General features: G+C 47.3%; 1 protein-coding gene across 1 annotated transcript in view; it reads left to right on the top strand.

Annotated features, from left to right (window-relative positions):
* EPG5 (ectopic P-granules 5 autophagy tethering factor) overlaps positions 1 to 14,975 on the top strand; it is a 94,712-nt gene that overhangs the window by 72,040 nt on the left and 7,697 nt on the right. Inside the window, exons 37-41 of the mRNA XM_083402591.1 lie at positions 2,002 to 2,187; positions 3,491 to 3,700; positions 5,694 to 5,838; positions 9,525 to 9,767; positions 12,389 to 12,608. Coding sequence (XP_083258717.1) covers positions 2,002 to 2,187; positions 3,491 to 3,700; positions 5,694 to 5,838; positions 9,525 to 9,767; positions 12,389 to 12,608 — 1,004 coding nt within the window. The remainder of the gene's footprint in view (positions 1 to 2,001; positions 2,188 to 3,490; positions 3,701 to 5,693; positions 5,839 to 9,524; positions 9,768 to 12,388; positions 12,609 to 14,975) is intronic.

Below are 14,975 nucleotides of genomic sequence, written 5' to 3' on the forward strand. Positions count from 1 at the left end.
ATCAGAGCACTCCTGACATATGGTTGTCAAGCCTCTGCTTAAAGACCTCCAAAGAAGGAGACTCCACCACACTCCCTGGCAGCAAATTCCACTGTCAAACAGCTCTTACTGTCAGGAAGCTCTTCCTAATGTTTAGATGGAATCTTCTTTCTTGTAGTTTGGATCCATTGCTCCGTGTCCTCCCTTCTGGAGCAGCAGAAAACAACCTTTCTCCCTCCTCTATGTGACATCCTGTTATATATTTGAACATGGCTATCATATCACCCCTTAACCTCCTCTTCTCCAGGCTAAACATGCCCAGCTCCCTTAGCTGTTCCTCATAAGGCATCGTTTCCAGGCCTTTGACCATTTTGGTTGCCCTCCTCTGGACACGTTCCAGTTTGTCAGTGTCCTTCTTGAACTGTGGTGCCCAGAACTGGACACAGTACTCCAGGTGAGGTCTGACCAGAGCAGAATACAGTGGCACTATTACTTCCCTTGATCTAGATGCTATACTCCTATTGATGCAGCCCAGAATTGCATTGGCTTTTTTAGCTGCCGCGTCACACTGTTGGCTCATGTCAAGTTTGTGGTCAACCAAGACTCCTAGATCCTTTTCACATGTACTGCTCTCAAGCCAGGTGTCACCCATCTTGTATTTGTGCCTCTCCTTTTTTTTGCCCAAGTGCAATACTTTACATTTCTCCCTGTTAAAATTCATCTTGTTTGTTTTGTTTTATTTACATATAAAGGAAGTTTGGAAGGGGCTCCCTGTCCTCTTCAGGTGATGCAATTCAGGTTATGCAACACAGCTCCGAACCTGTGATGGCAAATGTGTGGTCCTGCCAGTGGGTCAAGAAGTGGGAAAGTCTGGTGGGCTTAATGAGGGTCTGTGAGCCAGAACCTCCCCACCCTAGTTACTATTGGCTCCCAGTACGTTTCCGGGCACAATTCAAAGTGTTGGTGCTGGCCTTTAAAGCCCTAAACGGCCTTGTCCCAGTAGACCTGAAGGAGCGTCTCCTGTTGGAAATCCAAGCCTTTATCAGGAGAAACTGGCAACTCTCCCAGGCACCCGGCTTGGTCTCCTGTTGACCTCCCTGTCTGCTTTCCCGGCAGGATCCAGGCAGAGGTCGCGATAGGCGATCCTTCTCAGCATGAGAAGAACACCCCCCCTCTTTCCTGCCCCCCCGGCAGGGGAAAGAGATAGACAGAAAGGTATTTACATGCCTTTATTTCTGTATTTGCAGCGTTACAAAAAACATGACTGCACTCTTCAAACTCCAGCAGTCGAGAGAGCAAACACTTCCTGTGCAGCTCATATTACACTCTGAGCTAATTCCGGTGCCCTCTGTTTCCCACGGACAGTCCCAACATCATGTGATGTTGTTTTCAAGCAAGCAGCTCTCAGCAGCATTGTTTCTATATTGTAACAGACACTGAGGTCCAGCTCTGAGGGCCTTCTGGTGGTTCCCACCCTGCAGTGCTCTTCAAAATGTGTTCAAGGAAATTGTGGGCTCCTCAAATGCCTGATAGGGGTTTGTCAATGAGCAGAACAGCAAGGTTCCTCGTAAGAAAGGAACTGCCTACGTGTCTGCAGGGGGAGCGCCCCTGGGAGGCATTCCCAATTTTTGCCAGCACCCTACCTGAAGTGTACACCTGGAGAAGAGGGGTGAGGAACCAAATACTGTCCTTCTGGCCTCTCCCCCTTCAGACGTCTAGCGCAGAGGGCCTTCTGGCGGTTCCCTCTATGCGAGAAGTGAGGTTACAGGGAACCAGGCAGAGGGCCTTCTCGGTGGTGGCGCCTGCCCTGTGGAACACCCTCCCATCAGATGTCAATGAAATAAACAACCATCTGACTTTTAGAAGACATCTGAAGGCAGCCCTGTTTAGGGAAGTTTTTAATGTTTGATGTTTTATCTTGTTTTTAATATCCTGCTGGAAGCTGCCCAGGGTGGCTGGGGAAACCCAGCCAGATGGGCAGGGTATAAATAATGAATTGTTCTTTCCTTTTCACTTTTCCAGGTTGAGAGAGGCAGTCCCAAAAGCTGCTTCCTCTTCCTGGGCTCGGTTCTCTGCGAGATCAACTGGGTCAGCGTCCTCTCTGACGCCTGGAATCCCAACCCGCCTCCGGGAACACAGGACATGATTGTGTGCCTGCTTTATATGGTGGTCCTTCTGGCAAAGGAAGGGCAGCTTATAACCAGGGAGGTATGTCCCAAGACTAAGCAGCTCCCCCACCCTGCCCAACGGTTGTCTGCTAGACCCTCCCTCCCCAATTGAGCTTCTCAGACGTTTTCCTGTGCCAACCAAAGTTGGTGCTGATTTCTGCTCCACAAACGGTTGCAAGGAAAAATTCCATATCAAGCAGCAGCAGGAAGATGCAACCCTCCGCGTCTCTTTCCGGGCCATGGCAGCTCACCGGCCCTGCTCTGCACATTGCAGAATTGCTTTTGCCCGGCTGGAATATGTCCTTGAAAGAGAATGTTCATGGGCCCAAATCTCTCTTGAATGCTTTTTTTTTGGGGGGGGGGGTTCAAAACTGCAATAATCTGATCTTTTATTTCCCTTCTCTTTCCCTCCCCCTCCCCTTTTATGAAGATCACCCGCTCTGAGACCCCACAGCTAATTCTCCCCTGGCCGCCTCGTTGGCCCAAGTAGGACCAATTCAGGCAGCTAACTCTGGGGATTATGTAATTGATTATTGAATTTTATTGTTATTCATGTTTTTATACTGTATTTTATGCTGCTTTTATAATTAAGTGTTTTAAAGTGTTTTGAATTTGTTGTTAGCCGCCCTGAGCCCGGTTTTTGAACCGGGAAGGATGGAGTATAAATAAAAAATTAATAATAATAATAATAATAATAATAAGCAGAGGCACAGCTGTAATGTATGCCACAGGTCAGGTAAAATCACAAACAAGGTTGAGAGGATGCCAGCGTGGCTGAAAAGGAAAGTCAAGGATGCTATTAGGGGCAAAGAAGACTTCCTTTTCATATATGGGTTGTGGTGTTCTGATCTATACCCATTGAAGTAAATCCCCACATCAACCTTAGGCCCACTGATTTCAGGAGGTCTGCTCTGAGTAAAGGTTAAAGGTAAAGGGACCTCTGATCATTAGGTCCAGTTGTGACTGACTCTGGGGTTGCGGTGCTCATCTCGCTTTATTGGCCGAGGGAGCCGGCGTACAGCTTCCGGGTCATGTGGTCAACATGACTAAGCTGCTTCTGGCAAAACAGAGCAGCGCACGGAAACGCCGTTTACCTTCCCGCCGGAGTGGTACCAATTTATCTACTTGCACCAGCATGCTTTCGAACTGCTAGGTTGGCAGGAGCAGGGACCGAGCAACGGGAGCTCACCCTGTTGCGGGGATTCGAACCACCGACCTTCTGATCGGCAAGCCCTAGGCTCTGTGGTTTAACCCACAGCGCCACCCAGTAAAGAGTAGCTGAAGTATGGTGCTTTGGTTGGTTGAACCATGAACGAGATCTCCATTTCCCCCCCAAACGTCAGGAGTCTCCGCTGCTGAACCTCCTCGGCCAGACCAGCTCCCTCCCTTGGCAGCACGTCAGCGTTTTGTCCTATCAGAGCATCATCGGCTACTTCAACACCCACTATCCTCCATCTATCATCCTGGCCAAGGAGCCGGCAGCTGAGCTGATCGTCAAGCTGCTGAAGGCGTCAGCCGGCTTCGGCGCCTCCTCCGACAGCCACATGCATCTGGTAAGGACAGCCCTTCCCGGGGGGGGGGGGGGGGGGGACAGCGGCAGAATTTGGGGTCTCAAAATCAGCAGCGCCCTGTGTGAGTCCGAAATTTGGCTCCCCTCACTGCCTCTCGCCGTCCATTCTACTTCATAGCTGCGGCTTCCCCAAGGCTCTGCAACCAAACCAGCCCTGATCCCCTAAATCTGCTCCTGGTGGGGAGACGCTCCACCTTGTGGGTTCTGTGCTACGAGATCGCCTCATCCCATAGGCGCCTACTTACCAGCTTAAATCAGCTACATTAGCACCTACAGGTGCCACAAAATGCCATTTTGCATTTATAGGGCTCAACCTTTTAGTTGTTGTTGTTTAGTCGTGTCCGACTCTTTGTGACCCCCTGGACCAGAGCACACCAGGCACTCCTGTCTTCCACTGCCTCCCGCACTTTGATCAAACTCATGCTGGTAGCTTCAAGAACACTGTCCAACCATCTCGTCCTCTGTCGTCCCCTTCTCCTTGTGCCCTCCATCTTTCCCAACATCAGGGTCTTTTCCAGGGAGTCTTCTCTTCTTTCTCATGAGGTGGCCAAAGTATTGGAGCCTCAGCTTCAGGATCTGTCCTTCCAGTGGGCTGATTTCCTTGAGATTGGAGAGGTTTCATCTTCTTGCAGTCCACGGGACTCTCAAGAGTCTCCTCCAGCACCATAATTCAAAAGCACCAATTCTTCGACGATCAGCCTTCTTTATGGTCCAGCTCTCACTTCCATACACCACTATTGGCAAAACCATAGCTTTAATTATACGGATCTTTGTTGTCAAGGTGATGTCTCTGCTTTAATGCCATTCTGCATTTGTAAGGGCTCAATCTTTTAGTCGCAATGACTAAACTTTCAAACTCCCGGACTACTAACATCAAGCAGGCACCGTCACATTTCGGCGTCTGCTAGAAACATTTTTTTAAAAACTTTAATAATGTATTTATTTATTTATTTAACATAATTCTTACAAAATATAAGCTAATGTAGCAAATACATCCATACATCTATATATATTTCAGATAAGCACACATATAAAAAAGAAGAAAAGAAATAAGAAGAAGAAATAGAAAGAAAAAAGCAGAAAAGTTGGAAGAATTTCTTCCAAATTTATTCTACAAATATCTCAATATGAAACTATTAATAAAATTTCATTGTTTGACTTCCATTGCTTACACTGCACTTCCTATATACATTTTAAGCAAAATAAAAAATAATAGAAACATTTTTGTTTAGGCTCGGCTACCCAGGGATGGTGCAAGTTTTAATCTGGGTTTTAAAATAAATAAATAAATCTGTAGCCTTACCTTGGTTTTCAAACAGAATGCGTTCCGGTAGTCCATTTGACTCCTGGAACCATTCGAAAACTAAGGCACAGCTTCCGATTGCTGCAGAACGTTCCTGCAGCCAATCGGAAGCTGCACCAGACGTTCGGCTTCCGAAAATCATTCGGAAACCGGAACACTCACTTCTGGGTTTCAATCGTTTGGGAGCCAAAGTGTTCAAGATCCGAGGCACAACTGTATTGTTAATCTAAATTATAGAAAGTATTAAGTTGTTGCTGTTAGTTGTTCTTATTAGTATTTTTACCTTTTTTTGGAAACCGCTTTGAAGCTTTAATATACAGTGGTACTTCGGGTTACATACGCTTCAGGTTACATACGCTTCAGGTTACAGACTCCGCTAACCCAGAAATAGTACCTCGGGTTAAGAACTTTGCTTCAGGATGAGAACAGAAATCGTGCTCTGGCGGTGCAGCGGCAGCAGGAGGCCCCATTAGCTAAAGTGGTGCTTCAGGTTAAGAACAGTTTCGGGTTAAGAATGGACCTCCGGAGCGAATTAAGTGCATAACCAGAGGTACCACTGTATGCGCTTAGAATTAAGCGATGTATGAATTTTACTAAACAAATAAATTTAGAGCAGCTCCTGTGAAAAACGGGGAGGTGATGAGCTAACCTTTTCACCCTTGGCTTTTCCTAGGATGCAACCCTCAAATGCAGGGCTTACATTCGCCAGGTCGTCCATTTCCTCAGCATCCTGGAGCAAAATGGGAAGATAACCCTTCCTTCTCTGGAGCAAGAGATGTCAAAGCTGTTGGATGATATTACCATCTTTAACCCTCCAGGTTGGTGTGTGTGTGTGTGTGTGTGTGTGTGTGTAGCTTGTGGAGTTGCAGAGAGAAGGGTGGTGGTCTATATGTCACTTGAAATTTAAGAGTAGATTTATGAAAGATTTAGAAAACTTATTGCTTAGAATATTTGTATGAGATTGTATGGGGGAAATGTGGAATGACAGATGCAATCTTGCTTTAAATGTATATAGGAAGTGCAGTGTAAGCGATGGAAGTCAATCAGTGAAATTTTAGTATTGAGATATTTGTAGAATAAATTTGGAAGAAATTCTTCCAACTTTTCTTCTTCTTTTTCTCCTTATTTTTTCTTTATTTTCTTCCTTTCTTCATTTTTGTTCTTTTTTTATATGTGTGTGTTTATTTGAAATACAGTGGTGCCTCGCAAGATGAAAAGAATCCGTTCCGCAGGTCTTTTCGTCTTGCGGTTTTTTCATCTTGCGAAGCAAGCCCATTGACGGAGTAGCGCTATTAGCGCTATTGACATTTTAAGAGCTAAAAACGGCATTTTAACGCTTGGGAGATTAGCGGTTTTGCTGCTAAAATGCTTTTAGCAGCTTAGCGATTCAAAATAAGGGGTTTTGGAGCGGGGAAAAAAAAATTCAAATTTTTTCGTCATTTTTCGTCTTGCGAAGCAAGCCCATAGGGAAATTCGTCTTGCGAAGCGCCTCTGCAGACGGAAAACCCTTTCGTCTTGCGGGTTTTCCGTCTTACGAGGCATTCGTCTTGCGGGGCACCACTGTATGTATGTATGTATTTGCAATATTTTGCTTATATTTTGTAATAATTATGTTAAATAAAATTATATTTAAAAAAAAAAGAAATTTAAGAACAGGACACTGGACTAGATGGGTTGCTGGCCTGATCCAGCATGCCCTTCTTATGATCTCAGGATCTTTGGTCCAATCCTGCTGACCCCTTTTTATGTCCTTTGGGCTGTAACTGCGTGGCTGATCACCCGTTTCATGTGGAGCACATCTCTGTTGCCTTTCAGGGCAAAGCCTGGCGACGTATGGAAGATAATTGAAACCGTCAGACTGTTTTCAAAATAAAAAACAAACCAATCCAATTAGGAAAACTTCAAAACAAAACAGCAGCGGGTTTTAAAAACCCAGTTCACTGCACTCTTAATAGAGCACAGCTTGTGTCAGGGAACTGCCATCAGTGCTGGAGGGAGAGAGCAAAATCCAGAGGGATTCCAGAGAGCGTCCCGGGATTGGGAGAGGCAGCCCATCTTCTGGGGAAGAGAATCAGCGTAGCACCAGTGGAGAAGGGGGGCAGGTGGGGGAAGCGGCGAGGCGGTCCCATGACTCCTTGCCGGGGACCAGCGGGGAGAGTAGGGGTCCTCCGCTGCCTACGCCCTGCTTGCGCAGAAGGCTTTCGCGCAGAGAGAGTAGGAGGAGACTAGGCGTCAAAGAGCTTCTTTGCTGGAAGAAGTTTAAGAAACGCCCACTGATGGATTCTGCCAGCGATTGAGACAGCCACGGGTTGAAAAGGTTCACTCAGGCAACCCAGCCAGGTGTTTGCACCGGCTTACGCACGAGCAACCCCTAGAACCACTACAGCTTGGAACAAATAGCTTTTAAAAACAAACCTTTAAAATGGTTGAATTGCCTTTTTAGGGGGGCTGAGGGCCACATTAACTCACGGACAGCCCTCTGGGGGCCAAAGTGCAAAGTGGGCTTGGCAAGAATGACATATTTCAAGGCTGCCTCAAAACACTTTCCCACCAGCTACAGCATTTAAAACCATTTTTCTTATTCAGTGAAGTAAAAAAGGACACATTTGGGGCAGCTTCAGACCTTAAATAGTCTCCTGCTGCGAGGTATCAGTACAAAGTTTCCAAGGCCACATTTTCATGGTCCTGTGGCCCCATTTTTGGGGACACGGTATTGCAGAGAGGAACCTATGGTGTGTCATTTTTAAAATAAAAAATAAACATTTTAATGGATTGGGGGGGGGAGGTTTAGGGGAGGTACGCAAATCTTTTGGGAAGGGCTGTATATGGCAGGTTAAAGGGACTCCTGACCATTAGGTCCAGTTGTGGCCGACTCTGGGGTTGCGGCGCTCATCTCGCTTTATTGGCCGAGGGAGCCGGCGTACAGCTTCCGGGTCATGTGGCCAGCATGACTAAGCCGCTTCTGGCGAACCAGAGCAGCGCACGGAAACGCCGTTTACCTTCCTGCCGGAGCGGTACCTATTTATCTACTTGCACTTTGATGTGCTTTTGAACTGCTAGGTTGGCAGGAGCTGGGACCGAGCAACGGGAGCTCACCCCGTTGCAGGGATTTGAACCGCCGACCTTCTGATCGGCAGGTCCTAGGCTCTGTGATTTAACCCACAGTGCCACCCGTGTCCCATATGGCAGGTTAGCCTCCCCTATTTTAAGATTTAACAGAAGTGAGGCCAGGCAGACATTTTGGAGGAACTTCTAGAGAAATAAGGCTGCTACAGAAAAGGCCTCGCACCCCAACTTTAAGGGTCTCCGGTGGCAAACCTGGTACATACATGGAGTCCTCCCGTTATTGGTAGTACAGTGGTACCTTGGTTCTTGAACGTAATCCGTTCTGGAAGTCCGTTAGACTTCCAAAACATTTGAAAACCAAGGTGTGGCTTCCGATTGGTGCAGGCGACCCAGAAACAATAGCTGACAGCAGCATCAGACGTTCTGCTTCCGAAAAATGTTCAATAATAATAATAATAATAATAATTTATTATTTGTACCCAGTCCATCTGGCTGGGCTTCCCCAGCCACTCTGGGCGGCTTCCAACTAAGATTAAAAATACATCAAAAACAGAAACACTTACTTCTGGGTTTTTAGTGTTTGGGAACCAAAATGTTTGAGTGCCAAGGCATTTGAGAAGCAAGGTTCCACTGTACTGAGCAAGATGGCATCTTCAGAAGTTGATGGGGGGGGGTGAACTAGAAATTCAAATAATTTCTGCTCGTTTTGCAGTACTGGGGTTCAGCGGAGCTGTTTTTCACCAGTGCTGTCAGAGCGCTAGATCTCATGAATCTCCGTTTGTGGAGAACAATACTAAAGAATATAAAACTGTGTGGGGAAAACGATGAAAGTATAAACAGTACAATGAGAATGATTGAAAGACTCGTTTTGTCAGAAGTCTTTTTTATTTAAGTGTTTATTTAAGTATTAATTAGGAAGATTAAGTATTTTTATGTAAGCAAATCTGCTTTTTCTTTTCTTCTGTAATCTCTTCTTCTTAATTGTTTTTTCTTTAATTTTCTTTTTGTAGTATGAGATGGTAAATTCTTTGTACAGTGGTACCTCAGGTTACATATGCTTTCTGGTTACAGACTCCGCTAACACAGAAATAGTACCTCGGGTTAAGAACTTTGCTTCAGGATGAGAACAGAAATCGTGCTCCGGCAGCACGGCGGCAGCGGGAGGCCCCATTAGCTAAAGTGGTGCTTCAAGTTAAGAACAGTTTCAGGTTAAGAACGGATCTCCAGAGCGAATTAAGTACTTAACCCGAGGTACCACTGTATATGTGTGTAATTTAAATTAATATTTTTTTTAAAAAAAAAAATCTCATGAATCTCAGCCCAGTGCTTTATGCAAAAAAGCCACCCTTCCTCTTTCCTTCCTGTGATTTCAAATCTTTTGCTTGATTTTTTTTTAAATTAAAATAAATACAAACCGTTTTGCTTGCTGCCTTTGCAGACACGGACATGCACTCTCGCCATCTGGCCTTAAGCAGCCTTTTCACAGAAGCCCTGACGATGATGAATAACGCCAGCGTCGCCACGGGAGAGTCTCTGTGCGTCAGTCTGCGCGGCTGGATCGACGGTGCCGTGCATGGCTTAGGGGTGATGCCTCTCTTAACAGCTGCGTGCCAGAGTCTGGCGTCGGTCCGGCACATGGCCGAGACCACGGAAGCCTGCGTCACGGCCTATTTTAACGAAGGTGAGAAAGAGGAACATAGCTGTCAACCGCCCCTTATTTGGCGGGAATTCCCTTATCCCAGCGCCGTGTCCCGCTGCTGTCCCTTATTGATGATGTCCCTTAAATTTCCCAAGTTTCAAAGGAAGCAGCTCCTCTCCCTCCCTCCCTGCCGGCCAGGGAGGAGGGAGGCTCCATCTGTGTTGCTTGGCTGCGTTGCTCACCCAATAAGGAGTCTAAGAACGACGGGGGGTGGAGCTTGCATGCATTGTGCTGATCAAATCGGCCGTGTTGCCTGGGGACTCACCTTTGCTCAGCGCTTCCCAGCAGAGAGGTGACAGTGGTTTCCCTTGCTGCATCCCCTTTGCCGGGTTGCTGTGTGGTGGGAACCACCGCTTGAGGCTTCATTTGGCTGCTGGCTGGGCTTTCTGCCTTTGGCTCGGAGGGGCTCAGAAGTCGAACATAGCTGTGCTTGGAAAATCCCTTACTTTCAAATCTGTAAGTTGACAGCTATGGAGAAGAAGGCTTTTGACTATCCTTCCTTGTGACTCACTGTCGACTCAGGGTGGCCCTGCCTGTCTGTCTAGGGATGGCGGTTTGCACCCAGTGAAGCTGTCCTGTTAGCGCAGTGGTTCCCAACCTGTGGGTCCCCAGATGTTGTTGGACTACAACTCCCATCATCCCTGAGCTCTGGCCTTGGTAGCTAGGGGTGATGGGAGTTGTAGTTCAACAACATCTGGGGACCCACCGGTTGAGAAGGGCTGTGTTAGCGCAAGGACTTCTGCCTTTGTGACGATACCTCACAGAATCATAGAACTGAAGCGTTGGAAAGGACCTGGCTGTTGTTGTAAGTGTACAGGTTTCAGCATCCCAAGAACCTAAGTATTCGAACAAAAAGCCAAGCTTCTAGTCCTTATGTTACCATGATTGTAGCTGGCGCCCATCTGTCTCAGGAGACAATAGAAGAGTATGCCTTTGTGGGTTGAGGTCAAACTGTTGGAAGGTTACAAGGCCTGCCGTGGCTGTAGAGACCAATATGGGAGAGACATGTTTTGTTGCAGCTGGGGCAGATGGAGGAGTCCAGTTGTGCTGCTGCAGATGCCCCGTGGCGTTTCTTCTCTCTGCGCTCTCTGTTCGGTGCTTGCTGAGGAGATTTCACCCCTCCCATATCCAAGAATCTCCTGAGGAGTCTGCTGATTCTGCAGAGAGGAGGAGGCGTGTTCTGCTCTCTACTTATTCTGCTCCAGCACCACATCAAAGAGTCGGTCAGTGAGTGAGTCGGTCAGTCAGTCAGTCAGTCAGTCGGAGAGAGAGAGACTGAGTGTTAGAGATCGTGTGTTTAGATAAGGTTGCTGCTAAGAGCAGCTGCAGACACTCAGTGCATTCTTTATGCTTAGACCTATTTAGCTCTGTATATAGTTGTATAATAGTTGTAGATAGAATAAAGAAGATACTCTACAGAGCTGCTCTCCGAGTTGTTTATATACTCTGCTGGACTCTGCTGGACTCTGCTGTGACGACGACTGTCCACTTGTGGAAGTGAATCCGGTGCTCACTAAGCTGTGAGTCCACAGCACTTTGACCTGTTCCTGTGCTGAATGTGGTCTCTGGAAGTGCTACCCAGCTCGCCTAGCCCAGTCGGGGCTGAAGTGGATGAGTCCTGTTGGTGGCACTGGCTCAAGGGCGATGCTGACAGGGGAGGCTTTTCCCTGAGGAGGGAGAAGGGCAGCCCATCCTTTAAAGGGAGTGCTGCTCTTGGGGGCTTTTCTGCGAGGTGGGGGAAGAGACTGAGGGGCTGCCCGTTGTCCCTTCCCCCACCTCCCACAAAAGCCGTGCTCTCTTTAAAGAGAGCTCTTGGGGGCTTTCTCCCTCCTCGGGGAAAAGCCTGCAAGCATCGCAAACGCGCTCCATGCGGCTTGTGAAAGGGAGCGCTGAGCAGAGCCTGGGATGCATACAGGCCTTGCTCAGCGCTGCCTTTAAAGAATATTTTTCCCCCTGGCATTCCCCCTCTAAAAACTAGGTGTGTCTTATGGAGCGAAAAATACGGTAAATATGCAGGGGGAAAGTGAATAATTTAGTCTGATTCTGCCTACCATGGGGGAGGAGCAAATAATTGTGTGAAGCACTGAGGATTCATCCCCTGGGTAGTGAAATATCCCCTCAGCTGCCTGCTTCACATCCATATTTTTCAAGTTTATCTACATAAGGAGCGCAGAGAGAAGAAATGTCGTGGTTCACGTGCAGCAGCCACAACCAGACTCCTCCAGCTGCCCCAGCTGCAACAAAAACATGTCTCTCCCATATGCATTCGCTCCATAAGACGCAAAAACATTTCCCCTTACTTTTTAGGAGGGAAAAGGTGCGTCTTATGGAGCGAAAAATACGGTGAAATTGTACTGTTTTTAGAGAGGCGGTTTATCCGGGGTGCGGATTTGACCCTTTTGGGGTGCCATTTGGCCCTGTTCATACTATATTTTGTGCTCCTTTTGCCTCTATGGGTTCTCATGGATATTTACAGATTTGAAGGAACTGCTTTGGAATTAAAGGAACATCTCTGAGCTCTGGCTCATTTGGGTCTTCTGACCACTAACAGTGCTTCCTCTCCTTCTCTCTCTTCCCACCCACAACTCCCTCTTTGTACAAAGATTCTCCACTCAGTCAGGATTTGGGCTGGGGGCCGATTGTGGCCTCCCTCCAGGTCCCCGAACTCACGGCCGAAGACTTCCTGCAGGAGTGCCTTTCGCTAGGCGGCTACCTAACCCTTTACGTCTACGCTCTGCAGCAGTTGAATACGAAGCAGACGCTGGAAAATGAAATGAAAGTGGTGCTGACTTTGAGCAAGTGGCTGGAACAGGTGTTCCCCAGGTACAGACATCTTGTGGTTGGGAGGGAGATGAGGACAGATGTTTGGGGCAGGACTTCTCACCTTGGCTACCCGTTGCCAGGCAAATTCTTCTCTTTGGGCCTTCCAAAATGCTCACTGATAGTCAACATTCCACGGGGAGGGCGCCACCACCGAGAAGGCCCTCTGACTGGTTCCCTGTAACCTCACTTCTTGCAGTGAGGGAACCGCCAGAAGGCATTTGGAGCTGGACTGCAGTGTCCGCACTGAACGATGGGGGTGGAAACGCTCCTTCAGGTATGCAGGACCAAAACCGTTTAGCTGTTTGTCCCTTCTTTGAGTCGGATTTAAGGACCCTCTCCAAAATGGGCACGTCTCTCCCACTTCCACCCTGGTTATCTCTGCGAAATGGGGATAATCTTTCCTTACGATACAATACGATAATCTTTATTGTCATTCTCCCATACAGAACAACAAAATTGAAAAAATCTACATCAGACATGCAAAAACCAATAAGCCTGCTATCCCAGCTATCCCAGCCTGGTTGACCCCCTAAAAACTCTGATACCCCATAATTAAATACAGTATACTCCCATAGAGACTACCTTACACTGCGTTTAAAACCAAAATCGCATTTGGATAGAAACTGTTTCTCAGGTGGCTAGTCCTAGTCTTTATAACCTTGTACCTTCTCTTCCAGAGGGACACGGGTGGCGCTGTGGTCTAAACCACAGAGCCTAGGACATGCCGATCAGAAGGTCGGCGGTTTGAATCCCCGCGACAGGGTGAGCTCCCAATGCTCTGTTTACAGGGACGCGGGTGGTGCTGTGGGTTAAACCACAGAGCCTAGGACTTGCCGATCAGAAGGTCGGTGGTTCGAATCCCCATGACGGAGTGAGCTCCCATTGCTCGGTCCCTGCTCCTGCCAACCTAGCAGTTCGAAAGCACGTCAAAGTGCAAGTAGATAAATAGGTACCGCTCTGGCGGGAAGGTAAACGGCGTTTCCGTGTGCTGCGCTGGTTTCGCCAGAAGCGGCTTAGTCATGCTGGCCACATGACCCGGAAGCTGAAGATGAGCGCGGCAACCCCACAGTCTGTCACGACTGGACCTAATGGTGAGGGGTCCGTTTACCTTTTTACCTTTTTACCTTCGTCCAGAAGGCAGAAGCTGAAAGAGATCATTTCCGGGGTGCGCACTATCCTGTGCTATCTCTGCAGCTTTCTTGTGACACCTGAATGAAACCGGAATTTGGGGAGCCTTTTAAGAGCTCAAATAGCGAGTGCTTAACCGCACAAGCTTTAAATCCCCAGAGGGCGACTGGGACGGACAAAGGATGAACAAGGGAGACATTTAATCCTGCCTGTGGTTCCGTCAGAATTGCTCCATCATTTAGCCCAGCTGTGAGTGAGGCCAGCAGTCACGCGCTGGTGCTTCGCCTTGGAAAGTGTGGCTTTGGCGGAGACGGGGTTATTTTTGGAAGCCTTTAAAAAATAGCCAGCAGGGGAAGTTCGCCCTCGTGGCTCAGAGCCGTGCGGTTTCTGTTGGTAAATTGCAGGGCAGTGATCATGTTTAAACTCCTTGTAGCTAGATCAGAGATGGATGGACTCAGGAAACTGTCTGCCTGCACTCCTGGCTATGCAAAATGCAGTCAATTGTTTGTGGGGATGCCTCTTGCATGCAGAAGATCCGGGGTTTAGTTCCTGACTTCTCCCAGGTAGAACTGGGAGCCACTATCACTGCCTGAAACCTGGGAGAACCATTTAGGTTGAATCATCTTCTATTTAAATCACAACACTGAAGACTAGAACCTTGCCTTTTTTTTAGGGAAAGGGCCATAGCTCAGTGTCAGGACACAATTGAAAGGTTTTAGATGAAATCCCTGACACCTCCAGGTTGAGAGAGACACCGCCCATCTGTCTGCAAATATATGGCAGATTAAATTGATGGATTATACCGAAATGGCAAAAATGACCAGAAGAATCAGAAATCAGGAAGACCAAAGTTTTAATAAGGAATGGGGGAAATTTCTATCATTTTTATTGATTTTCCAATAAAAAACATACAATTAATATATCCAGTCATAATACTTCTATTAAAATAAAAAACTAAAATAAAAAGATCAAATTATAGTCCAAATTGTATTTATTAATTTCTCGGAGCGCCCCACGGTCTGGATCTCTGAAGCATATCTCCACATCTTAGTCCTGCTTCTCCTCGTTGTTTCCATATTTTCCACAACTCGATTTTGACGCTTCATAATTCTTTGTCCCTGGGCCGGTGATTCTAATTCATGTCTAACATCATATACTTTCATCCGCCGAATACGGCTTTGTTAATATATTTTTTTTCCAACTGTCTTTTTATCAGCTCGGCTTCCTCTGATTCCGTTC

The sequence above is a fragment of the Podarcis tiliguerta genome, assembly GCF_965153285.1.
Source record: "Podarcis tiliguerta genome assembly, chromosome: 11".
In the NCBI taxonomy this organism is placed as follows: domain Eukaryota; kingdom Metazoa; phylum Chordata; class Lepidosauria; order Squamata; family Lacertidae; genus Podarcis; species Podarcis tiliguerta.